At 46.3% G+C, this 25,919-nt stretch overlaps 4 protein-coding genes across 9 annotated transcripts in view; all 4 read right to left on the minus strand.

Moving 5' to 3' along the window:
- Positions 1-5,211, minus strand: part of LOC126988203 (titin-like) — a 304,476-nt gene extending 299,265 nt beyond the window's left edge. For 4 of the 5 annotated variants that reach the window (XM_050846145.1, XM_050846147.1, XM_050846146.1 and 1 more), the window contains exon 1: positions 5,158-5,204. The gene's annotated coding sequence lies outside the window, so the exon portion shown is untranslated. Of the gene's footprint in view, positions 1-5,157 lie in introns of all 5 variants that reach the window. The other variant, XM_050846148.1, reaches the window with a different exon arrangement.
- Positions 5,212-8,840: 3,629 nt separating this feature from the next.
- On the minus strand, positions 8,841-13,563 carry LOC126988213 (tetratricopeptide repeat protein 19 homolog, mitochondrial-like). The gene is made up of 3 exons (XM_050846205.1): positions 13,156-13,563; positions 12,537-12,717; positions 8,841-12,342 (listed from the first exon to the last, which is right to left on the minus strand). Exons 1-3 carry the CDS (start codon positions 13,561-13,563, stop codon positions 11,729-11,731), a joined length of 1,203 nt encoding a protein of 400 aa, XP_050702162.1. The 3' UTR covers positions 8,841-11,728.
- An 88-nt stretch (positions 13,564-13,651) lies between these two features.
- LOC126988215 (haloacid dehalogenase-like hydrolase domain-containing protein 3) lies at positions 13,652-18,861 on the minus strand. Of its 2 annotated transcripts, none has more exons than XM_050846208.1 (4): positions 18,581-18,861; positions 15,394-15,449; positions 14,417-14,506; positions 13,652-14,255 (listed from the first exon to the last, which is right to left on the minus strand). In XM_050846208.1, the coding sequence occupies exons 2-4, from the start codon at positions 15,435-15,437 to the stop codon at positions 13,652-13,654; spliced, it is 738 nt and encodes a 245-aa protein (XP_050702165.1). In that variant the 5' UTR covers positions 15,438-15,449; positions 18,581-18,861. The 2 variants fall into 2 exon arrangements, with proteins under 2 accessions (XP_050702165.1, XP_050702164.1); XM_050846207.1 differs by having other exon boundaries at positions 18,612-18,860.
- A 299-nt stretch (positions 18,862-19,160) lies between these two features.
- LOC126988214 (microtubule-actin cross-linking factor 1, isoforms 6/7-like) lies at positions 19,161-20,974 on the minus strand. The gene is made up of 3 exons (XM_050846206.1): positions 20,391-20,974; positions 20,003-20,224; positions 19,161-19,777 (listed from the first exon to the last, which is right to left on the minus strand). The coding sequence occupies exons 1-3, from the start codon at positions 20,826-20,828 to the stop codon at positions 19,370-19,372; spliced, it is 1,068 nt and encodes a 355-aa protein (XP_050702163.1). The 5' UTR covers positions 20,829-20,974; the 3' UTR covers positions 19,161-19,369.
- Between the last annotated feature and the right edge of the window lie 4,945 nt (positions 20,975-25,919).

Raw genomic sequence — 25,919 nt, forward strand, 5'->3', positions numbered from 1 at the left:
AGAGCACACGAGATACAGGTAACACGAGACCAGCCAGACAGACATAACAGCTGAACTCACAAACACCCCAACCAACACGTCTTGCCTATAGGGACCTCAAGTTGACCTTCCTTCCTTCCTTTCTTTCCTTTGCCCTTCCCTTCCTTCCCTCTACATCTTCCTTCTTTCTTTCATCTATCGAATAATCTCCCTTTTCTTTCTTCTGATCCTTCGCTCTTCCTTCCTTCTACATCTTCCCTTCCTTCTTTTTTGTATCTATTGAGCAGTCTCCCTCTTCATCTCTTCTGACCCTTCCTCCTTCCTTCCTTCCTTCTTCATCTTCCCTTCCTTCTTTTTTGTATCTATCGAGCAATCTCCCTCTTCTTTCTTCTGCTCCTTCGCTCTTCCTTCCTTCTTTCTTGTATCTATCGAAGTCTCCCTCTTCATTTCCTCTGACCCTTCCTCCTTCCTTCCCTCCATATCTTCCTTCTTTATTTTGTGCTTCATTTCTTCTTCTTTCCCTCTTTTCCTTCCCTCTACATCTCCTTTCCTTTCTTTCAATTATCCATCATTTCTTCTTCGTCTCCTCTCATCCACTTTTTCCTTCCCTCTACATATTCCTTCCTTCTTTCATCTCTTCTAATCCCCTTCTTCCTTCCCTCCCTTCCTTCCCTCAACATCTCCCTTCCTGTTTTCGTCAGTTCATCAATCACTCTTCGTCTCCTCTCATCCTCTTCTTCACACCAAGCAAAACGTCCTTCCTCAACTCTCTAAGAATTTCAAACGCAAAAAATAAGTAAGTAAAGAAAGAAAGAGAGAAAGAAAGAAGACCTCTCGAGATCTGAAGCTGACATTTATCTCTTATCTTCATCATTCACGTCACACTAAGAACGTCTCACACTAAGAAAAGGAAAAGGAAAAAAATAGGAAAATCTAGACAGCTGTGCATCTAAAGTTTACAGTCTAACCTAACCTTACCTAACCTAACCTTACCTAACCTTACCTATCCTAATCTAACCTTACCTTACCTAACCTAACCTTACCTTACCTAACCTAACCTTACCTAACCTTACCTAACCTTACCTAACCTATCCTAACCTTACCTAACCTAACCTAACCTTACCTATCCTAACCTTACCTAACCTAACCTAACCTTACCTTACCTAACCTTACCTTACCTAACCTAACCTAACCCAACCTTACCTAACCTATCCTAATCTAACCTAATCTAATCTAACCTAACCTATCCTAACCTTACCTATCCTTACCTGATCTAACCTAGCCTGTCTTCATCACTCACATACCTGACCTCACACGTGTCTTTCCTAACTAACGAAAAAGAACAAAACGAACCTCAAATCAAGCGAGACGGATCAACAATAAGCAGATAAACAAGAACACAAACACAAATAAACAAAAGAGCATCTACATATATTCCTCTCGAGTGGCTAGCAAGGTGACTCTCTCAAGCCCTTCCTTCACCTGGGGCCGAATTCACAAAGGCTGAGTTCGTAGTTTTGGGCCTTAAGTGCGTAGTTTTGAGAACGCTAACGTCGGTCGCTAAATCAATAGTGCGTAGTTGTTAGTTCGTAGTGCGTAGTTATGTTAGTTCGTAGTTAGTATGTTTGTGAATTCCGCCCCTGACAGGCTAATGCGATCTATGGGGTCTTCATATACGGGGGACAAGGAGGAAAATAACGGACTCTAGTAACGGACACGATCATGGTGGCAGGGAGGGAAGGGTGGAGGGGAAAGATATGAAGGAAGGAAGGAACGGGAGGAAGGAGGGAGCGGAAAGGGATGAGGAAGGAGAGATGAGATAGGAGACGAAAAGAAGGAAGAAGGGAAGGAAAGAAGGAAGGAAGGAAGGGAAGGAGGGATGAGGAAGGAGGGATAAGGGAAACGAAAAGAAGGGAGGAAGGAAGGGAGGGAGGAAAGGAGGGATGAGAAGGGAGATTAAAAGAAGGAAGAAGGGAAGGAAAATGGAGATGGAAGGAAGGGAAAGAAGAAAAGGGAGATAAAGAAAGAGAAATGATGAAGGGAAAGTGAAGGGAAGGGTCGCTCGTCATGACCTCGCGTGCCAGGAGGTCTGACACTTTAATAAGGGAACCCAGACTCCATCCACTCCCTTCCACTTCCCTCCACCAGATCCAGACTCCCTCCACTTCCTTCCACCACACCTACGTAGACTATCAACTCCCCCTCCACAATGCCCAGACTCACTCCACTCCCCTCCACCATATCCAGACTCCATCCCCTCCCTTCCACTCCCCTCCACCAGATCCAGACTCCCTCCACTTCCTTCCACCACACCTACGCAGACTATCAACTCCCCCTCCACAATGCCCAGACTCACTCCACTCCCCTCCACCAGATCCAGACTCCATCCCCTCCCTTCCACTCCCCTCCACCAGATCCAGACTCCCTTCCTTCCACTCCCCGTCCACATTGCCCAGACTCACTTCACTCCCCCCACTCCCCTCCACCAGATCCAGACTCCCTCCTTCCCCTTCCACTCCCCTGCACCAGATCCAGACTCCCTCCATTTCCATGATTCCCCAATAACAAAACAAACAAACAAACAAAAAAGTTAAAATATGAACACGTCTTTTCTAGAGCTTTTAAAGACTCGAATTTTTTTTTTATATATACAAGTTCCTCCTCTTCTCTATTTTTCCCTTCCTTTAACACAACACAATGTCCTTCAATGCCACATAATTTCCCTTTAACATAAAACAAAGTAATTAGGATATGGCCACGTCTTCCCTAGAGCCTTGAAGGAATCTAATGTTTTTTTTCTTATAATTTCTAATCCTCTTTTTTTTATTTTGTCTTCCTTCAATACCGCACAATGTCCTTATAACAAAAAAGAGAGGTAATTAGAGAATGCACATGTCTCCCCAAGAGCCTTTAATTAAGGAATCGAATGTTTTGTTATTTTTTTAGTTCTTGTTGTGTACTTTCTCCATGTCTTCCTTCACCACCACACAATGTCCCCCAACACCACAAAATGCCTCCCCAACACCTACCTGTCATCAACTCACTGGGCATTGTTTTTTGTCCCTCCCCCCCACCCCCCCTTCTTCCTATTTTCTTCTTTTTACTTTACTGTCATTGTCAACATCACTGTCACAGCAACATCTAAGCAAAAAATAAATAAATAAATAAATAAATAAATAAATAAATAAATAAATAAATCACGTTTGACAATAATCCTTCCAAAAGTTCCTAAATGTTTTGTTTGTTTGTTTGTTTGTTTAAGATTCTGGTCTCTCTCTATATTCCCTTTCAGCGCCTCATGCACCTCTAAGTCCCAACACTAATATACAACAATGTCAAAAAATAAATTAAATAAAAAGTAAACAAAAGATAGTATAAAAAAATCTATTCGTTTTTCCCATCAACTTCTAATGTCAAATGGATTTTTTTTTTCATTAATTTTCTGTTGTTGGCAATATATATCTTTATCTTCAGTAGTTTCTCACACTAAAGTAAACATCATCACACAGACTCATCAACCAAAAAATAAAATAAAAAGATGAATATAACAAAAACGAAGTAAAATTTAATTCTTTACCACATATGTTTCAAAAAGTGGGATGGTTGTAAGTTCCCAATCTGACCTATCTTTGTCTTCAGTAGTTTCTCACGCCAAAGTAAACAGCATCACACAAACTCATCAACCAAACAAAGATAAATATAACAAAACGATGTAAAAAAATCATTCCTTACCACAAATGCTTCAAAAAGTGGAATGGTTGTAGGTTCCCAATCTGACCTATCTTTATCTTCAGTAGTTTCTCACACTAAAGTAAACAGCATCGCACAGACTCATCAACACAAAAGAAGATAAACAACAAAACGAAGTAAAAATTCATTCTTTACCACAAATGCTTCAAAAAGTGGGATGGTTGTAAGTTCCCAATCTGACCTATCTTTATCTTCAGTAGTTTCTCACACTAAAGTAAACAGCATCACACAAACTCATCAACCAAAAAAAGATAAATATAACAAAACGATGTAAAAAAATCATTCCTTACCACAAATGCTTCAAAAAGTGCGATGGTTTAAGTTCCCAATCTGACCTATCTATATCTTCAGTAGTTTCTCACGCCAAAGTAAACAGCATCACACAAAGTCCTTAACCACAAAAGATAAATAACAAAAACTAGGTATAAAAAAAAGCCATACTTCACCATTAGTCTCAAAAAGTAGTGGTTTTAAGTTCCCATTCTGACCTATCTTTAGCCTTCCTTTCAACCCCTCACCATGTACTTAAGTAAAAACAAAAGTAAAAATGAAATAAAAAGAAAAAATCCATGTGTTTCCCCTACTGGCTCAAAACTCGCATGCTTATATCTTCCCGTTCTGGCCTATCTTCATCTTCACCCATCGTTAACTTTCCCTTCAACACCTCACCATATCCCGAAGTAGAAGATACAAACAAAAAATGAAGCCAAAATCCATGTGTTTCCCCTACTGGCTCAAAACACGCATGGTTATATCTTCCCGCCCTGACCTATCTTTATCTTCCCCTTCAACACCTCACCATATCCCGAAGTAGAAGATACAAACAAAAAATGAAGCCAAAATCCACGTGTTTCCCCTACTGGCTCAAAACTCGCATGGTTATAAGTCCCTGCTCTGACCTATCTTTATCTTCCCCTTCAACACCTCACCATATCCCGAAATAGAAGATACAAACAAAAAATGAAGCCAAAATCCATGTGTTTCCCCTACTGGCTCAAAACACGCATGGTTATATCTTCCCGCCCTGACCTATCTTTATCTTCCCCTTCAACACCTCACCATATCCCGAAGTAGAAGATACAAACAAAAAATGAAGCCAAAATCCATGTGTTTCCCCTACTGGCTCAAAACACGCATGGTTATATCTTCCCGCTGTGACCTATCTTTATCTTCCCCTTCAACACCTCACCATATCCCGAAGTAGAAGATACAAACAAAAAATGAAGCCAAAATCCACGTGTTTCCCCTACTGGCTCAAAACACGCATGGTTATATCTTCCCGCTGTGACCTATCTTTATCTCCCCCTTCAGGACCTCACGCCGGCGGGAGGGGAGCCGCGGACACCACCAGGGGCAGCGAGAACAGCCAGGGCGTGCGGGTTGTCCCAGGGCGCAACACAACATCAACACAAACACGTGCACACTCACGGCCACAGAATAGGAGACGCACCTACTCCCTCCACCTGCCAAAGCTGCACTGAGAGCCTGGAGTTACCTGACCCTCCTACCACCGCCGCCACACCGCCACCTACACCTGTGCTCCATTCATAACCCGAGTAGCTAGATTATCGTACTCACCACACTGTAATTCCCGGCTTCTGAGTTATGGCGATTGCAAAACACCGTCAATAAGTAACGGTTTTGACTATAAGTTGATTTGCGTAGCGTTATATGTGTGGGTACGAGGGTTTGTGGGTCTGCTGGAAAGGATACATGGAAGGTTCTGAGTACGATAATTTGATAACACCACATAACCCCTTCCTCTTGTACTCACTCTCTCCCCCTCCCTCTCTCCGCTCTCCTCCTCCCTCATCCTCTGTCATACCAAGCCTTTAATTCCTCCACCAAAAAGAATCACCCGGCCCTTGACGCATCTATATAAGTCCCACTATTGACCAGCGGTAATGTAAGCCCCCGGAATAGACGCGGTGAGCTCCGGGAATATCTGGCGGGCCGGTCAGTTAACCTTGCAAGTTGCCAAGCAGCGAATAGCGGCCCGGCGCGGCGGCGGTCAAGGGCAGCGGCGGCGGCGGCGGGCGGCTGACCCCACGAGGATACGCGAGAGAGAGAGAGAGAGAGAGAGAGAGAGAGAGAGATTTACATAGATACTCAGAGCACACAGACCCTATGGTTCAGACTAGTGGTTGAGAGAAAATAAATAGCTATAGAGAAAATGGTTACTAGGGATGTCATGAGGGATGGGTGGAAAGAAGTGGAAGATAGAAGAGAGGGAGTGGAAGATAGGGAAGATAGAGGAGTATAGAAGGGAGTTAGCCATTGGGAAGCGTGAGGAGAGAGAGAGAGAGAGAGAGAGAGAGAGAATGTAAACAAGCCCGCTAAAACTCCTTCATAATAACAATAACTCACATAACATGGACATACCTCACCGTCACACTCCACGCCTGATCTTCCACACTGACCTGCCGTGTGGGTGTACAGGGCGGTTCCGGCGGCCTGAAATATCACTGTAGGACGTTTGACACATTGAGGAGAATCTGACACCTATTCCCGCCCCTCAGTCTTGCCCAAAGAGACTATATACGTTCAACTTCTATAGTCTCCTTGGTCTTGCCCTTGGTCTGGGTTACTGTGGCGTTCATGGGAGTTAACGGTCGAATTTTAAAACATGATTGATTGATTGATTGATAGTTTATTGTTGCAGGTAAACAACAAGGGAGAAGGGAGCATTTCGTCGCCCAAGTTCACATATTTGACATGGCTTTCGAAGGAGCTGTAGGCCTTTCCCGGGGTAGTTTTATGACCCTGGTGGTAGTTTGACCCTTCTTCTGTGCCATGAACCTTAAAAAACACTCATGAAAAGCAGATTGATCCCCTCTTTGACCTTTAGAAATAGTTGATGTGAGAAGCGATGATGTCTTAAAGTACGGCCCTAAGACCCTTTTGGCGCCCAATTACACATATTTTACAAGGCTTTCGCAGGCGTTTCGGGCATTTTCAGGGATAGTTTAATGGCCCTGGTGGTTGTTTAACTCTTCTTCCCCAACTGTCATATTGCTCAGCTGTCATATTGCCCAGCTGTCATATTGCCCAGCTGTCATATTGCCCAGCTGTCACATTGCCCAGCTGTCATATTGCCCAGCTGTCATATTGCCCAGCTGTCATATTGCCCAGCTGTCATATTGCCCAGCTGTCACATTGCCCAGCTGTCATATTGCCCAGCTGTCATATTGCCCAGCTGTCATATTGCCCAGCTGTCACATTGCCCAGCTGTCACATTGCCCAGCTGTCATATTGCCCAGCTGTCACATTGCCCAGCTGTCATATTGCTCAAATGTCATATTCCCAAGCTGTCATATTGCTCAGCTGTCATATTGCCCAGCTGTCATATTGCTCAGCTGTCATATTGCCCAGCTGTCATATTGCCCAGCTGTCATATTGCCCAGCTGTCATATTGCCCAGCTGTCATCATATTGCCCAGCTGTCATATTGCCCAGCTGTCATATTGCCCAGCTGTCATATTGCCCAGCTGTCATATTGCCCAGCTGTCATATTGCCCAGCTGTCATATTGCCCAGCTGTCATATTGCTCAGCTGTCATATTGCCCAGCTGTCATATTGCCCAGCTGTCATATTGCCCAGCTGTCATATTGCCCAGCTGTCATATTGCCCAGCTGTCATATTGCCCAGCTGTCACATTGCCCAGCTGTCATATTGCCCAGCTGTCATATTGCCCAGCTGTCATATTGCCCAGCTGTCATATTGCGCAGCTATCATATTGCCCAGCTGTCATATTGCCCAGCTGTCATATTGCCCAGCTGTCATATTGCCCAGCTGTCATATTGCGCAGCTATCATATTGCCCAGCTGTCATATTGCCCAGCTGTCATATTCCCCAGCTGTCATATTGCCCAGCTGTCATATTGCCCAGCTGTCATATTCCCCAGCTGTCATATTGCCCAGCTGTCACATTGCCCAGCTGTCATATTGCCCAGCTGTCATATTGCCCAGCTGTCACATTGCCCAGCTGTCATATTGCCCAGCTGTCATATTCCCCAGCTGTCATATTGCCCAGCTGTCATATTGCCCAGCTGTCATATTGCCCAGCTGTCATATTGCCCAGCTGTCATATTGCCCAGCTGTCATATTGCCCAGCTGTCATATTGCCCAGCTGTCATATTGCCCAGCTGTCATATTGCCCAGCTGTCATATTGCCCAGCTGTCATATTGCCCAGCTGTCATATTGCCCAGCTGTCATATTCCCCAGCTGTCATATTGCCCAGCTGTCATATTGCCCAGCTGTCATATTGCCCAGCTGTCATATTGCCCAGCTGTCATATTCCCCAGCTGTCATATTCCCCAGCTGTCATATTGCCCAGCTGTCATATTGCCCAGCTGTCAAATTGCCCAGCAGTCACATCGCCCATCTGTCATATTGCCCAGCTGTCAAATTGCCCAGCAGTCACATCGCCCATCTGTCATATTGCTCAGCTGTCATATTGCTCAGCTGTCATATTGCCCAGCTGTCATATTCCCCAGCTGTCATATTGCTCAGCTGTCACATTGCCCAGCTGTCATATTGCCCAGCTGTCATATTGCCCAGCTGTCACATTGCCCAGCTGTCATATTGCCCAGCTGTCATATTCCCCAGCTGTCATATTGCCCAGCTGTCATATTGCTCAGCTGTCATATTGCCCAGCTGTCACATGGCCCAGCTGTCATATTGCCCAGCTGTCATATTCCCCAGCTGTCATATTGCTCAGCTGTCATATTGCCCAGCTGTCATATTGCCCAGCTGTCATATTGCCCAGCTGTCATATTGCCCAGCTGTCATATTGCCCAGCTGTCATATTGCCCAGCTGTCATATTCCCCAGCTGTCATATTGCCCAGCTGTCATTCACTATTATCATCCTCACCCACAAGCACAAGACTGTCATTCACTTCATCATCATCTTTCCCTTATTATTATTATTATTATTATCATTGTTTAACGTCTATTTTCCCATCTTTCCCCGTCAATGTCATCTACAGGTTTGGCGTAACTTCAAAGGGCCTCAGAAAGCCATTTTACTAATCCCTAATAACTTGTCCATATGCTTGGTGTTACCCTAATGCAACTCTGTAATCTTATCATTCAGGTATTCAAAACATGACTACCAAAAGCGTTTTATTCTTTGCATGTACGCCTGCCGCCACAAATCACACCCCCACAACACAGTAAATGCCACGTCCCACAATGAGCAGCCCCGTCAGCTTAGAATCAGTAAACGCACACAGGACTTGTAGTAGGCTGGCAAAATCATCATCAACTTTGTGTTTGCGTGAATTTACAACTGTACTGAGCTGCCTCCTCGCCTGTATCATACACCTCATTATGCAGGTAAATAGTCATGGTACAAATAGAAGCTCTTGCCATAGCTCTCAGGTAGACTGATGCTGATTATTAACTTGTCAGCCACGTATATGAGATGTCCTGAGAAGGGGCGGAGGGGATGAAGATATTTTTTTCTAGTGTGCGCTGGGAAAGGCAGCCAACACATCCTAGGAAGAGCAAGAAATAAGTTGCAAGGGTTAAAGTGACCTTGTATTTGGTGTACTGAGGGTCATTTTTCCCTTGCGACTTGTATCTTGTTTTCCCGGGATGTTATTTTTTATTTTTTTATTTTTTTATATATACTTCTATAGCGCCGGTAGGCTTTTTTCAGGGGCCTGGATGGTAGTTGTCCCCAGCCCGTCATGGCGCAGGCAAGTGTTTATAGTGGCGCCATCTTCTCTTCTTCCCAGGGCAAACTAGAACGCATGTACCTTGTCCCTTACGCCCCTTCTCCGCCCAAAGGCTCGTATAATGCAATAGATTACATGGTGTTTGAGTACCACGCCAACATATATATACACAAATAAGTACAGGTTTATTACCACGACTAAGAAGAACACAAACATTAAAGCTGCTGCCTTGAACGCTTCACTGAGCTGCTAATATCGGTTCCTCTCACCAGCTGGACGTAGTTGTCGCGTGGAAGCTGGTTGATGACTGTTTGGTTGTTCCGGCGACTCTCACAAAGCACCACAGCTGGCATGACTATTATGTAGATACTCTTACAACATTTTCTATACCACATTCCTATTCCGTTGCCTATTTACTGTGAGCGGAAATGCACTGATTACATTATACTCACGCACAATCATAATTCTGTATTGCCAAGGAATATGTAAACCTACTTCAGTAAACATGGAACTTAAATAGAACAGAAAATTAATCCATACCTGAAAACATCACACTAAACCAAATTCAACGTAGTATTCCAAAGCTCTTCCTGCACCCGCCCACACCATGACGCTTAAAACACTGCCACATGGAGCTTCCTGTTCCCTGCTGCCACCTGTGTTGACACCAGAAGGGTAAAGGCACTGTCAAGACTCAGTTGTCACAAAAGATAATATTTAACAAAACAATTTAAAATAATGGAATCACATCAATGAGTTTTCTTTAAATATTTAAAAGCATAAAGAACAGGCAACTCGGGCCGTGTAGCCTGACTAGAGAGTGCCGCCTCTCCTGCCACGAGGCCGCTGTGTGCACAACCCTGACTCACAACATTCACAACAAAAGCAGAGCACAGGACATGTAGCCACGAGGCCACCTGCCCCTGGTTAATTCTTTGATCAAGCCAGCTGGTGTTGCCCCTTGAGGAACAACAAGAACACATCCAGCTGCAGCAAAGCTCAGAGGGGAGCCTTTGTGACTGCCCAAGGACTGGCAGGTGAGGGAGACATCATGTCTCAGGAAAAATTGAAGATGAGGATCAAAATCTTTAGCCAGGTACAGTAAAAGAACTAAAGGTAGACCTTTGGGATTCTAAATGGCCAAGGCAAAGTTGGGGCCATACGATATAGCTGCAAGCTGCATCAGCGCTCATCTCTGTCACCTCCGCCCTTGAACCAGTGGTGGGTGAGAACCCATTACTCTGGGACGCAGAGCAGGTATGACCTCCAGGTTATCACAGTTCACCTTCCCCAGGTTGTCCCAGGTAGCCACTATTGACCAGCCCCAAAGGGCAACAACTGGGTGGGCTGTGTGCCGCATGCCCTGGCCAGGATCATGCCCAGGCCCATGAATTTGTAGCTGGGCATGCTGGCCACTGCACCACAAAGGTTGTACATGGCTAAACTACACAAAAAATTGTATTAAAGCAATTTCAAAAGCAATCATACAAATAAATATATACATAACATATTGCATCTTTCTTCTCTTATGGCACAAGGTAATGACTGAGCACTGAGGTATGTGAAGGCCTCGGTGGCAAGGCCAAGCAACCCACCAACTCCTCACAGGCCAGGGCTTGGCCGGCCCACACCCCCACAACACCCGGAGACAGTAAAGCACCTTCCATGTGGCCACCCTCAGTGTTCTTGTTATTCTCTCTAATCTCTCGCCTCTAGAACCAATTCCACTAAACACTGCAGATGTGTGCATACCCTGGTCACTGCACTTTACCTGCTCGTGGCTGCAGAACTGAGAGCTACACATGTGCTGCAAACTGCAAGATGCACTACTAAGTACACCAATACTGCCAAGGTACCAAAAATATAATTACATTTTACAACAAAATACCTGCATACTATGTGATGCTACTGCCCTTGGGACATTCAACAGCCATAAAGCAATACCACTGCGTAATGGTCACGAGGCTTTCTGGGCTTACGATAAGTTAGCACCAATGAAAGAATGTATTGTGCCTTGCTGAGTGAGTTTGCTGAAGCTGGTAACACACACAGGGATGAGGAGGCTGAGACACAAGACTGTCACTAAGGCTTCCTGTGAGAGCTGGTGAGTCTGCTACAGAGACACGACTGAGGCGAAGAAAACCACTAACGAAGGACAGGCACTCACTTTAACGACCTGATCAAAAAAATGGTTTGCACTGAATCAAGTGGGAGGACCATTCTGGAAATTTATTTTTTCTCTCCAAGGCTGAAGGAGGGAGCAGCTGCATAGCATAACAATATAATACATTTCCTGTTTTCTTTTGAGGCCAGTAATATTACACCTCGTTGCTTTTCTCTCCCTTGAGCACCTTCTCAATTTCCGTGAGGCAGATCTCGGCCTCCTCAGCCCCGTCCTTGTTCTTCAGCTTCTTGGACAGTGCCAGGCCCTCGCGGCAGCACCTCTTGGCCTCCCCGTGCAGGCCCTGCTGGAGGAACACAGTGCCCAGGTTGACATAGAAGGAGCCAATCTCGGGGCTCTCGGACTCCCGGGCGGCGGCGATGGCCTTCTCCAGGTAGTCCACCGCCTCCGTGTAGTTCTTCTGGAGGGAGCAGACCGAGCCGATGTCGTTAAGCAGCACGGCCGTCTGGGAGTGTAGCGGGCCACTGACGCGGACGCTCATCTCGTAGGCCTTGAGGAAGTGCTGCTTGGCCAGCTCAAACTTGTGCAGGTTGAGGAGGAAGCGAGCGTACCAGTCCATGCTCATGGCCCACAGCAGGAGGGAGTCTTCATCCAGGTTGGCCTCCCCGTGCTTGCTGATCTTCTCCTCCTGAGTGGCAATGCAAAACTGGAAGCCCTGAACGGCCTTCTCGTAGTCACCCTCCGAGGCGTACACGCTGGCCAGCTTGAGGCTGATCTCCACCACAGCGTTGTCGTCCTCCGCCATGCCCCCTGCGAAGAGACACAAACACTACTGGACTGATCCTTGAGGCATGTTGTATAGGAGTGTGTCTTGTGCCAGAGGCCTTGGGGAAAATATTGCCAAAGTAATGATTTTAATGGTAGTATTGAAAGAGTGTATCCATCAGCAGGTGGAAAACAATAAGTCAAACTCCACTCCCCGACTCCCCCCCCCCCATGCACACCTGAGAGGAGCCGCTGCAGCACGTCCTTGAAGAGCCGCTGGGCCTTGGGGTACTGCTCCCGCTGATATGCCAGGTTGGCCAGCAGGTCAAAGATGTAGGTCACCGCCTGCTCGTTATTGGTCTCCTGCGCCATCTTGAGGGCCACGTGCAGCAGCTGCTCGGCCTTATTCAGCTCCCCGCCCTGCAGGGACACAAGGGGGTGAGGCGCGGCAACACTCACAACACACACCATCAACACCCTGCCTTGTGATTGACAATTCAGTGTGCCTTAAAAGGGTCAACACCCTTGGGTGCCCCTGTAGGAGTAAAGTCACCCCCTTACAGCCAACCCAACCCTTGCTGTGACGCCCTGGATGAACTATATGACGTATGAAGTAAAGGGTTACTTACTTCCTATGTAAAACAAGCTTTACAGTACTTTTTAACTAATACTTTTCACTGTACTAATTGACAGCTCATGACTTCTTAACATACATCAGAATCATATATTCATATATTGCAAGTCTGTCCCCACTGCTGCTTGGGAATGAAGCAAAATTTCTGCCCACCAGCCCATGTCCCTGCAGCCTGTGACAGCCACTCCCGGCGCCCCTGGAGGAGGCCGTGCCAGCCTACCTACCTTGAGTGCCAGTATTCCTCTCTTGATCATAATGATGAGCTCCGACTCCCTCTTCTCCGCCTCCTCGGCCTCTGTCTTGGTGCTGATGAGGCTGAGGGCCAGCAGGGAGGCCAGGCGCCACCCCTGGCCGCCACCGCCAGGCTCATGTTGGTGGGAGTGTGACTTGTGGCTGGCGGGCTCAGGGCTCCATGGAGTGTAAGGGCTCTTCAACAGGAATTTACCACTAATATTGAAACAGTTTTCTTTTTCTTTTTCTGATGCAGAAATATCATCTTTCAAAGCATGGTTTCCCAATGCCCTTGTGGTGTAAGAGAGTCTCTGCAGGGTACATTTTTCAAAGCAAACTTGGCCCCTCAGAACAAACTTCATTACATGGAAGCAGTTCCTGAGCTGTGGTGTAAAATACATTTTTTGGCAAACAATCCTTCACGTGTACTAAAAATACTCTGTAGGTACAAAGTTAAGTAAAAAGGTTTTGATGCTTCGTCGTTATCTCTTATGCCTGTTTGAAGGTGTCTAGGAGTGTGTGGAGGTCCCTGAGCCCGGTGACCATGGAGGCAGCATCCAGAGGCACTCCTGCCTCCTGACACAGCTGCTGCAGCTGGCCGGACACCAGCACGCCGTGCCACCCACACCGTCGCGCTGCAAGGTAGTCTCGCTGCAGGTCATCACCTATATGCAGGGCCTCATGGGAGCCGATGTTGCCGCCAGCAAGGGCCAGAGCTTGCTGGAAGATCCTTGGGTCCGGCTTGGCTACTCTGGCAGCATAGGAGGTGAGGACAAAGTCAAAGTAATGCCTCACTCCCAGGCGCACCAGGATGCCGTCCAGCCGCTCATCGGAGTTGGAGAGGGCGCCCAGCAGCAAACCCCGGCCCTTGATGTCCTCTAGGAGGGCAGTGCTGCCATCGGAGAGCTCATAGGCCTGGCCGCTCGAGAAGTGCTTGATGAGATGGTGGCCAAGGATGTTGAGTGTGTCAGTGTTGGCCTGGCAGTCGGCGGCTGTGAAGGTGCGGCTCACCAGGCTCAGCCACCACTGCTGCCACCCGATGCTCCCGGCACCAAAGTTGGGAGCCTCTTGCTCAAGCTGCTTGAAGCTCACCCTGAGGAGGAAAAGCAGCACAATGATGGTAAAAGTCTTATAAGTCAATAATTCTGTCATAATACAGACTTTTGCACAACATTAAATACTCATTTTACTTTGGTTCAGTAGGCTACACAATCCCTAGCCTCTACATGGCTCCCTTCCCTACACACAGCACACCTGAAGGCCTGGCTGAGCTTATGAGGGTCAAAGTCCACCCTGTAGAGTCTTGCTACAGCAGCATACTGGTCCGCTGGAGGCTGCCGGAACCTTGAGGTGAGAGTAAATTCAACACTTCAGTCACACAAATGGAGATCTGATGTATGATTAGAATTTATCCACTTTGTAATCAAGCTCAGTAAATAAAAAAATTATTGAGATGATAAGAACTTCAAAGTTGCCATAACAGTAAATCTATAAGTTGTCCTGTAAAAATACATACTTGTTCCAGACACCACTATTTGAGAAAACAACATGACTATAGTCTGTTCACCTAAGTCTGCCCCAAGCTGACAACATAAACCTAAGCGTGTTCGTAAGCACAGTGCAGATTAGCAGAAAGTGCTGCGTGAGATAAACACAAACAGAGGTTAAAGAAAACTTAAAAGCCAAAGCAGTAGCCAATCAGCACTCAGCTTGCAAACACGCTTAGGTTTATGTTGTCAGCTTGGCTCGGACTTAACTGAACAGACTATAGTGCTATATACAAAGTAAAAAGTATGCAAAACCAACACCTTCACCTAACACACACCAACACATGTCTGACAGTACCCAGCAGCACCAAATGTTGTGCCCAATGATAACTCAACACTTCAAATCATGTCCATACCATTTCACTGATGCCCTCACTTTATGTCATCCCCAAAACACTTTAACCCAGTAGCAGTGACGGGCCAAATTTGTGCCATGATTTTAACCCCAAAAAACAGATGATACATAAACTGATCACAAATGCTTTGATATATAATATGAAATGGTTTGTGTGAGGGGTGATATTTTCTCATTTTTCTTGCTTAGAGGGACCATTAAGAATCATGATCCCCGCTGCTACCGGGTTATTTCTTTGACAGGATGAAAGTATATACAAGAGTGCAAATAACAGGCTGGCTAGACAGGGAGAGAGGTGAGTGCACATCAGCCTGCCTGGGTCTACTCACTTGAGGAGGGTGTTGGTCATGTCAAGAGTTATGAGACGCAACATCTCTCAGTACCCCTGAAACAGTCACCACCACCACGTCACAAGGAAACTTACTTGAACACACACAGCAACTAATTCTGCTGCTACTACTACTACTACTACTACTACTAAGATATATGGTCTCCTAATAATATCTATGACTTAAAAAATTAAAAATAATGAAATATTGGAAGTAGAAGTAATAAAAATAATAGGTAGTAGTAGTAGTAGTAGTAGTAGTAGTAGTAGTAATAATATGTGATAGTAATAATAATAATAATAATAACAATAATAATGATAATACTCCAAAGCTAAAAATTATAGACCTTGTTCCCAGCAGAAGCACAAGATAGCATAAGGCAATTTACAAAGACTGACCCCTCAGCACAACAGGTCCCAACACAGGTACAGGCCTGCTGCCCCGACCCTCCCAGCAGCCAGGACCACACCACCATCACTAACACAGCTCCTTAAAGTCCAGGGCAGGCAGTGACTTCCAAACTACATCATCATCATCGTTTAATGTCCACTTATTCCCTATGGTGGGGTTGGACGGGATATGAGCCTCCTCCACTGTTGCCGGTCCATAGCCATTTCTTCTGCGATGTTCAGCCTCCTCATATCTTCCTCCACCACCTTTCTCCACGTCTTCCTGGTGGTCTGATGCCCTCTACCTCAAAGCTCAGTGTTCGTCTCAGGATGTCTTCTCTTCTCCTCACATGTCCAAACCACCTTAATCTGGTCTTCCAAACTACACACTGCTGAATTTAGTTTAAGCATTTTCATATTACTTTCCCTGTTCTCTCCTATCATTCATCACCTACTTTAAATTTCTTTTTCCATATGTAGTGCAAGGGCCTATATAATCCCTGTATGTTAAGGACAGAATATACACCTATAACAACTCTTACTTGCAATCCATGTAAATACTAAATTCCATCCTTAACTTAACCCTATAAGCTCCGACGTTTTCAAATTTTCGCGCTCATAACACCGAGCATTGTACTCATTTATCTGAACTACGATAATGCTCATGAACACTAAGTACTGGTACCGAATCAATAGTGTAAAGCAATAATGAATAATGAGTGAAAAGAAGCTAGTGGAAAGTAAAAAAAAAAAAAAAAAAAAAAAAAAAAAAAAAAAAAAATTGTATCGTTTTGATCGAAGTGCCTGAGGGGAGGCCAGATATGTACCCCCTTGGATCGGATAGGGTTAACAAAGGGTAATATAAAGTCCCCTTGCACCACACACTTATTTATGTGCAGCGCTGTAACTAGCAATCTTCTCGGGGTTATAAAAATCTGCTTTCTAGGACAACTGAATTAGATATTTTTTTCATACACCTGTCATCCTCTGTTCTCTCGGTATGGTCAGATTGCCTCAGTAAACAGGTTGCTATTTACCGGAAACAGCTTCTGCACTTCACATCTATCTCGCACCTCTGTTCCTCACCCTGTCTATGCTACGGTACTCAGTGATGTGTCTTTCCACAGACTGTTCCTTTGGCCTCCCTGCTCACTGTGGCAATGCACTAAAAACATTTCAAAACACTCGACAAAAATTGATAGATTATATAAGATGAGGGATGCATTGAGACTTAGGTCATTGTGGTTTCTGTAAGCTTCAGTTCTATCTCATCTCTGCAACATGAGTCTGACCAAAACTTTTGTATATTTTTGCCCCTCAAAGATGACCTCATTGGTATGTAAGGCCAATTACTGGGTCCACCACACACAGTAACCTGACTCCACCAAATGCAGTAAAACAACCCAACCAAAGAACTCTGGTAATATTTCAGACAAGCTGCTATCTCACACCATTTACAGGGAGGCAGTGGCTGAGTGGTTGGGATGCTGGCGCCGTGTCCTGGGGATGCAGGTTTGAGCCCTGCCCACCGCCACACCTGGGTTTTTCAGTCACCGCCAAGTGGTCTAAAACCACCCACATGCTGTCCTGAAGACCACCTATCAACCCAGACTCTAGATTTTCTCTCTAAAGAGAGGATCAAAGATGAGCTCCAGGGGGCAGCATGAGCCACAAGATGACACCACTATAAACACTTGCCTGCATCATAACGGGCTGGGGCCGATCATCAGGCCCCACCAAGAAAGCTGACAGGTGCCGTAGGCAGAAATGAAAAAAAAATTGACATCATTTTCTAACAATTTCATTGTGCCATTAATGACCGATGACTGGAAATCAACCTTTGCGCAAACCACTTATTGTTTATGGCTGGGCAACCACCATGGGAGTGTGTCCACTCTCTCCAAGCAAGCAGCGCCGAGACCAACCACGCAGCATAACCAGCGGCACTGAGTTAGTGGCTCAGTGCAGTTAGGTCTCATCTGGTTTACTCACCTGGTTGGCCCATCCATTCCCTATTGCACGACAATATAGTAGAGAAAGTTGGGTGGGCAAAAAACTGCTGGGGCGCCAGCCCGCCAGCCCATAAGTTGATAAAGCATAATGGGAAAGTTATGTGTGGCTATACGGGCCAGAAGGATGTGCTGCAGGCAGTGTACTTGTGTTCAACGCTTTGGTGGCAAGAGGTTACAAATTTGGTGGCGATAGGGTAATAATTTGGTGGCAATAGGTAACCCTTTAGTTGCACTAAGCAGTCAGGTTTGCAAAGTGTGGGTCACCAGGGGAGCAGCGCAACAGAACTCAAAACACGGTAATTTTCAACTAAAGCAGCCAGGAGACCTTGGAGAAGTGTCCCACTCATCAGCCACGACTGGTGCCTCACCCTGAGGGAGGGCAGGAGATGTTTATTCAAGAATCTGACCACTAACAATCAATGTCCGTCCACCCGGACGCCAACACCCACGACGCTCCTGCTCAGCAGTGCTGCTGGTGTGCGAGTGATGCTGCAGCTCATCAAAGTGGTGACTAATGCTTCAAGGGTGCTGCTAAATTATGCTCATGTATCAGTGCTGAGCAGAGCCTCTGTTGTGATATACAGATATACTCCAACAGCCATTCTGGGCCCGGGTAACCCTGCTGCCCCAGGGAACTGTGCACCCGGCAGCCCCGGGGCAGGGCAGCGGGCGGGGGTCACTCACTGCCCCGGACAGCCGCCCGTGCTTGCTGGACACAGCACAGCACAGCACAACACACACACACACACACACACACACTACTAGCAGCACAGGCCCGTCACGTGCCTGACAAACAGTGACGCAGGGCGCGGCTCACCGGTGGTAACGCGCCGCGGAGGTAATAATAATAACACACGGGCTGGGGTCGGCTGCTGCAGGTGGTGCCGCGCCGCCACAACGGGACACTAAACCGCCTGCTGCTGCTGCTGCTGCTGGAGAAGTGTCTTGCTCGCTTCAAACTAAGAATTACGACAGAATATACGAGAAATTTCTCCTCATCTCTGCTCCCAGGCGCCCTATATCTCAGGACGCCTGGCACGGGTGTGAGGGCCATCCTGCACAGTGCCCGCCCCCGCCGCGACGGCCGTCCCCAGCAGTTGTAAGCAAGGCAAGCCTCGCCCCGCGGTGCTTGCCTGGCCAGGCACGAGGGGCCAAGTGATTGATTGATTGATAGTTTATTGTTGCAAGTAAAACAACAAAGGAGAAAGGAGGAGCGTGCCGAACTGCGTGCCAGAGCAGGGAAGACGCCCTCGCCCCGGCCACCCCCTGGGGAAAGTCCTCGTGCAGGCGACGGGGATACAGATGGATAGATACAACTATTATTATATATTCGCTGCATCATGACTGGAGTAAGGAAAGTAGAAAGTTGAATTTCGTCTTTATTAAGGAAAAATATAAATAAAAAAATATAACTAATTGCTTTTCTCTGAAAAAAAAAAATCGTGTAACATGTAGGTAGAGGAAGTCACTATGACAGTGTGAACTCTCCTCCCTCACGTCCCCGGGCACTGCGGGCAGCCGTCACCCGGGGCGGGGGTCTGAAGGAGACTCTACGCTAGATTCCCTGCAGCGGCCTCAGCAGCTGGGCTTGCCGGCGGCCGGCCGCCAGCAGGCGGCCTGCTTGCTGGGGGTCGGCCTGCTGATGACTGGCCTGCTGGCGGTCGGAAAGTCGGCGACCTCCCTGCTGGCGGTCGGCAAGCCGGCGGCAGGCCGCCAGCAGGCAGCAGGCCTGCTGGGGGTCGGCCTGCTGACGACTGGCCTGCTGGCGGTCGGAAAGTCGGCGACCTCCCTGCTGGCGGTCGGCAAGCCGGCGGCAGGCCGCCAGCAGGCAGCAGGCCTGCTGGGGGTCGGCCTGCAGACGGACGGCCTGCTGGCGGTCGGAAAGTCGGCGTCCTGCCTGCTGGCGGTCGGCAAGCCGGCGGCCGGCCTGCTGGGGGTGTTATATTCCTGAACGGTGATGTTGGTGATCTTTCCCACGTGCTCCTGAAACATGAATAGCTACTGTTGATATTCACGATGACAATGTATTATTAAATTTGTTCAGAGTTCACACTAACATTTATTTTATTGCAAATACAATACATCCCCAAAGTTAAGTATATAGCCACCATTAACTATATCCGCTTAGCTGTCTTGTCTATCTATCGAGCATCGATATAATTACTTGTCTGTCAGGAAGAATTAAAGCAAACCTCTCCCTCCACTCACCTTCTTGGGCACCGTGACGGTGAGGACGCCGTCGGAGGACATGGTGGAGGTGATGTCCGCGGCCTTCACCAGCCCCGGGAAGGTGAAGCTGCGACGGAAACTTTTTTGGGACACCGAGCCGCCGCTTCTGTGCCCCACGCTGCCCTCCACCACCACCTCGTCCTCGTCCACCACCTTCACCTTCACGTCTCCCGCCATGAAGTCCCGCACGTCCATCACAACCTGCGAGCACGAGTGGTTAGGTAAGCCGTAGGAGGGGCTGCCTCAGGAGTACTCCACACAAACAATATACAACAGGGTTTGCAGCGCTGCGTTCAGTTTTTATGTCCTTGTCTGCTGCCGTCACGAGCAACAAACAAGGCGTTCCTAACGTGCAGCCGGTACTCACCTGGTGGCAGGTGGCGTTCTCCGTGACGGTGGCGGCCTGCGTGCTCTCGCTGAGGTCAGCCTGCCGCAGCATCCTGTAGCTGGTCAGGTCGTCGTGTACGCTGGACCTGCTGTGGCCGCGCCGCTCCAGCACTTTCCTCACGGCCGACTCGAAGTGCTGGCGGGCGTCCTCGAAGAAGGCGTCGCTGAAGAAGTGTCCTCTGGAGGAGATGGGCAGCAGCGTCTCCTGCTGTGTCGCGTCGCCGGGTCTGCTGCCGGTCATGCTGCTGTGTGCTGCGTCGCTGTGGCTAGAGGAGGAGATGCTGCTGCTGTTGCTGCTGTAGTTCTCCTTCACCTTGTGGACACTGTTGACAAAGTCACGCGTGCTGCCGGTGGTCAGGTCACTGGTGCTCCTGCTGTTGGAGGCTGCGGTGGAGACAAACTGCTGGATGGGCGCCATGGCTCTGGTGGCTGTTGACTGTGTGTGTGTGCGGTGGTCGCTGTGGCTGTGCTAAAGCTGTAGCTCGGTGAGGATTGCTGCGGGTCACTGGTGTGGCTGGGATGAGGAGGCTTGCTGTGCGTCGCTGCTTTGGTGAGGACTCAAGAGGTTTGTGAGGTGAGGCGGCGGGCGCGGCTTATATATGGCCGCCGCCTGGCTCGGTGCCCACGCCTGCCCACGGCCTCCAACACGCACCTACTCCCTTTAACTGAGTGTAGGCGATAAGAATGCACGAGAAGGTTTTAGAAAGAGGCAATGTTTTGTTTGTTTTTTTGCGGAGATGGGTGACACAGAGAAAACCTGTTACGTAGGGGAGATCGAGAACCGTCGCGTGTCGTCTGATGAAGTCACTGCTCCTTACACGGAGGAAGGCTGCTGTTCTTTACCTTTTAGGAGACTGTGCGGAAATAAAGTTCTTTTCCATGATAGAAGAAGAATATATAGTGAAGAACAGTATCAATTCTCTGTTTTTATTTTTTTCAGATAAAAGTAATTCAATTGGTGTCAAACTCTCCTTCTGTTGCCTGGACAGCATTCCGTGATAGCTTTCAGTAAGTGCCGCGGTGGCAGACTCGAGGAAGCTGTTACCCTGCTGGGGAGCGACGCTGAAGGGAGTGAAGGGTTTTCTGCTGCCACTTAATGAAACTGGTATACTGATGTGCACTGAGGCGGTGTTAGACCCTTTGCTCTACTCCCGCTGAGAAAGAAAATAAGGTGCTGAAAGAAAAAAATGAAAAAGTGCTGAAAAAAGAAAAACGGGTGGCTGAAAAAACAAAAACAAGGGGCTGAGAAAAAACAATAACAAGTGGCTGAGAAAAAAAACAAAAACAAGGGGCTGAGAAAAAGCAAAAACAAGGGGCTGAGAAAAAACAACAACAAGGGACTGAGAAAAAACAAAAACAAGGGGCTGAGAAAAAACAATAACAAGTGGCTGAGAAAAAACAAAAACAAGGGGCTGAGAAAAAACAAAAACAAGGGGCTGAGAAAAAACAAAAACAAGGGGCTGAGAAAAAACAAAAACAAGGGGCTGAGAAAAAACAAAAACAAGGGGCTGAGAAAAAACAAAAACAAGGGGCTGAGAAAAAACAAAAACAAAGGACTGAGAAAAAACAAAAACAAGGGACTGAGAAAAAGCAAAAACAAGGGACTGAGAAAAAACAAAAACAAGGGACTGAGAAAAAGCAAAAACAAGGGACTGAGAAAAAAACAAAAACAAGGGACTGAGAAAAAACAACAACAAGGGACTGAGAAAAAAAAAACAAGGGACTGAGAAAAAAACAAAAACAAGGGACTGAGAAAAAACAAAAACAAGGGACTGAGAAAAAACAAAAACAAGGGGCTGAGAAAAAACAAAAACAAGGGGCTGAGAAAAAACAAAAACAAGGGACTGAGAAAAAACAAAAACAAGGGGCTGAGAAAAAACAAAAACAAGGGGCTGAGAAAAAACAAAAACAAGGGGCTGAGAAAAAAACAATAACAAGGGGCTGAGAAAAAACAAAAACAAGGGGCTGAGAAAAAACAAAAACAAGGGGCTGAGAAAAAACAATAACAAGTGTCTGAGAAAAAACAAAAACAAGGGGCTGAGGAAAAAACAATAACAAGTGTCTGAGAAAAAACAAAAACAAGGGGCTGAGAAAAAACAAAAACAAGGGGCTGAGAAAAAACAAAAACAAGGGGCTGAGGAAAAAACAATAACAAGTGTCTGAGAAAAAACAATAACAAGGGACTGAGGAAAAAACAATAACAAGTGTCTGAGAAAAAACAAAAACAAGGGGCTGAGAAAAAACAAAAACAAGGGACTGAGAAAAAACAAAAACAAGGGGCTGAGAAAAAACAAAAACAAGGGGCTGAGAAAAAACAAAAACAAAGGACTGAGAACAATGCCCAGGCTGCATGGGCGGGAATATTCTAGAAGCGTCTGCGTGGGAGGCACTTTACAAAAACTCGCCGAGTCTTAAAGACGAATTCCTTGCAGCAATTGTATTTGATTTATTTTGATATTTTCACAATGAAATAAATATATAAATTGTAAGGTAATTTTATTGGACATTATGTATTTAACTACCAATAAAGGGCTAGCGGACTGTTGCGAACTTCATTAGTGGACTAATAAAATATCAGCGTTAGCATTAGCGGATTTGCGATAGCGGACCGGAGAAGACGGAAAATTTGCGGATTAGCGATTAGCGAAATGCCCAACAAAGTTAGCGGAATTACGAATTGCGGACTAACAAAAAATTAGCGGGTGCCCACCTCTGAGTAGTAGTAGTAGTAGTAGTAGTAGTAGTAGTAGTATAGTAAGAAATGCAAACTTCTTAAGAGGGAAAAAAGGGACGAAAGAAGGAGGAAGAAGATAGAAAAAAAAAAATGAAAAAGGAGGAAGAAAAAGAGGAAGAAATGGAAGAGTTAAGTCATATTAGGCATACGATTACCTATTCTGTTATTAAACCTCAACCCCACACAAAGCCGAAACACGATCAACAAACAACGCACGCAGGGCCATAACGAGACTAACACGTATGAGGGACAGGCCACAAGAAGAAGCAGAGTAGGACAAATAAGCGGCGAGCGAGCGAAGGAGGTGAAGGAGGTAATGTGGGAGGGGATGACCGTATTAGGCGAGTGTGTGGGAGCGAGGCGTAGCTGCGATGTGCTGCAAGAGCCTGCACATGTTAGCCTTTCACGACACTACTGGCTGGAGCTGGAAAGAGAGAGAGAGAGAGAGAGAGAGAGAGAGAGAGAGAGAGAGAGAGAGAGAGAGAGAGAGAGAGAGAGAGAGAGAGAGAGAGAGAGAGAGAGAGAGTTTGTTGTTCGATGTCACCGTAGACGTAGAGATTGATTGATTGATTGTTTATTGCTGTAAGTAAGCCACAAAGGCGAAGGGAGGAGCATGCCATCCCAACCCCCAGGCAGTACAGAGTGTGATTATACAACTATAAGGATACATGTGTAAGCAGAACCAGGAAACTAAAAAGATACAATGGTAGGGAACACACACACACACACACACACACACACACACACACACACACATTTTTTCCTTGTCACTTTGCTCATTAGGAATACACACACGCAGTGGCGTCGCGAGGGTTGCAGGCGCCCAAGGACAGTGTCAGTAATGGCGCCCCCACCCTCACCCCCTGGCCAATAAAGATATAAGTGGAGCGAGGGTTGTTACCTGACAGTTGTGTGGGTTACAGAGTTTAATATGAAATCAAGAGATACATGTAACTCATTTTTATATTATAATTCTGTGTTTCAGCAGGACTGTTGTGTGTGTATCAAAACAGCTAATGATGATGATGATGATGAAAATAATTAGATCCATACTAACACATTCAGTAAGTAAATTGTTTGTAAAACCTTTTGTTCAGAGGTTCACTCGCATGGTTTTAAATATTGGACTAGAAAAAATAGTAAACGTGTATCAGCTAACAAAAACTAATTATGTATTACTTCAAGATAGGATCAGTAGTGCACAACACGGGGCCTGGAAGGGTGCGAGATTAAGAGGGTTGCATGGACAACATTTTAGAGATGATTATAGTTTAAACTTAAACTGAGAAAATTATATACAGCCTGTCTGCTTGACACGATAACTGTCACAGTGCATCCTGCGTCATCGTTATGTTTGTGTTCTTCTTGCCTCTGTTGCCCTAGATTGGTCTATTATTTCATCAAAGTTGGTTTTCTTTGTGGCCTCCTGCTCCACGCTTAGCAGAGTCAAAGCCGACAACCTTTCCTGCCCCATCGCTGCACGAAGGTAAGACAATATAAGTTTTAGCTTACTGAAGGATCGCTCTCAACTAGCAATCGATACTGCGATGGTTAGCAATATCTGAAGACAAACTCGAAGGTTTGGAAAAACACTTTCATCTTCATGCTGCACTATAAAGTGAGGCAATTCTTGTGGCGTTGTGATCGTGACGTCATCTCGTTTCTTGAGCAACTTTTTGCAAGCTGCAATTTCGTTGAAAAGTTCTAACCCATCCAAGTCCGTATCATAGAAACTTCCTATGGCAATGCACCTTTCTTTGTTGTTTGTTTCACCGCTTGCAAACAGTAGTCCTTTAGTATCCAACAGAAAGCCAAACTTGGAATCCAAGCTACGTAATTTGGTGAACCGCTCGCCCGTTTCAGTATGCATGTTGTCAACAGTACCTTTCAGCAATCGTTCCATCTCATTTTCTGCTCACAAACCCACATCTTCACTAGTTTTACATAACATTTTTTTCTTTACTCTAAGTCGTCTGTCAGTTCCGACATTCCGAGTATCACACTTTGGCGCCCCCTGAGTATTGCGCCCGGGGACGTATGGCCCCCCAAGGCCCCCCCTCCCCCGGGTGACGCCACTGCTGAAACACGTGCGCATTCCTAGACCTCTCCAGAAGGATACACACACACACACACACACACACACACACACACACACACACACACACACAGGTAGATATATAATGATGCTGTATATGAAGGTATGGGTACATGAAGGTGTTGTGTTACTATAATCAAACATATATATTTAGGGACACATTTACTTACAGACAGATAAACGCTTTAACAAACTTAGATGGATTGGCAGATATAGATACAGAGGGATAGATATTGATAGATATAGACAGTTATAAATAGATAGATTGAATGACTTGGTGATTGATATATATTGAGACCTTGATTGTCAGTGGATAAATTAAAATAAATAAAATCATAAACTCAAATTACTTATTGTACAAATTGAAAAATATATAACTCGTTCATCCTGAAGACAAAAACGACAAGCACTTAATAATAAAGAATATCCAGGACTGGAAGTACGCATCAGGTATTTTGCCCATTTGAATGTAAACACGGAAACCTACTGTATACGGACATGTTGAAGTTTGTTACCATATGAAGCACACACACACACACACACACACACACACACACACACACACACTTACTCACTCGGGTGACATCATAGTGACGTCAGGCGGGCCGTGGGCGGGCATGGGCACCGAGCCAGGCGGCTGCCACATATAAGCTGCGGCCGCCGCCTCACCACACAAACCT

Source organism: Eriocheir sinensis, chromosome 68 (assembly GCF_024679095.1).
Source record: "Eriocheir sinensis breed Jianghai 21 chromosome 68, ASM2467909v1, whole genome shotgun sequence".
Classification (NCBI taxonomy): domain Eukaryota; kingdom Metazoa; phylum Arthropoda; class Malacostraca; order Decapoda; family Varunidae; genus Eriocheir; species Eriocheir sinensis.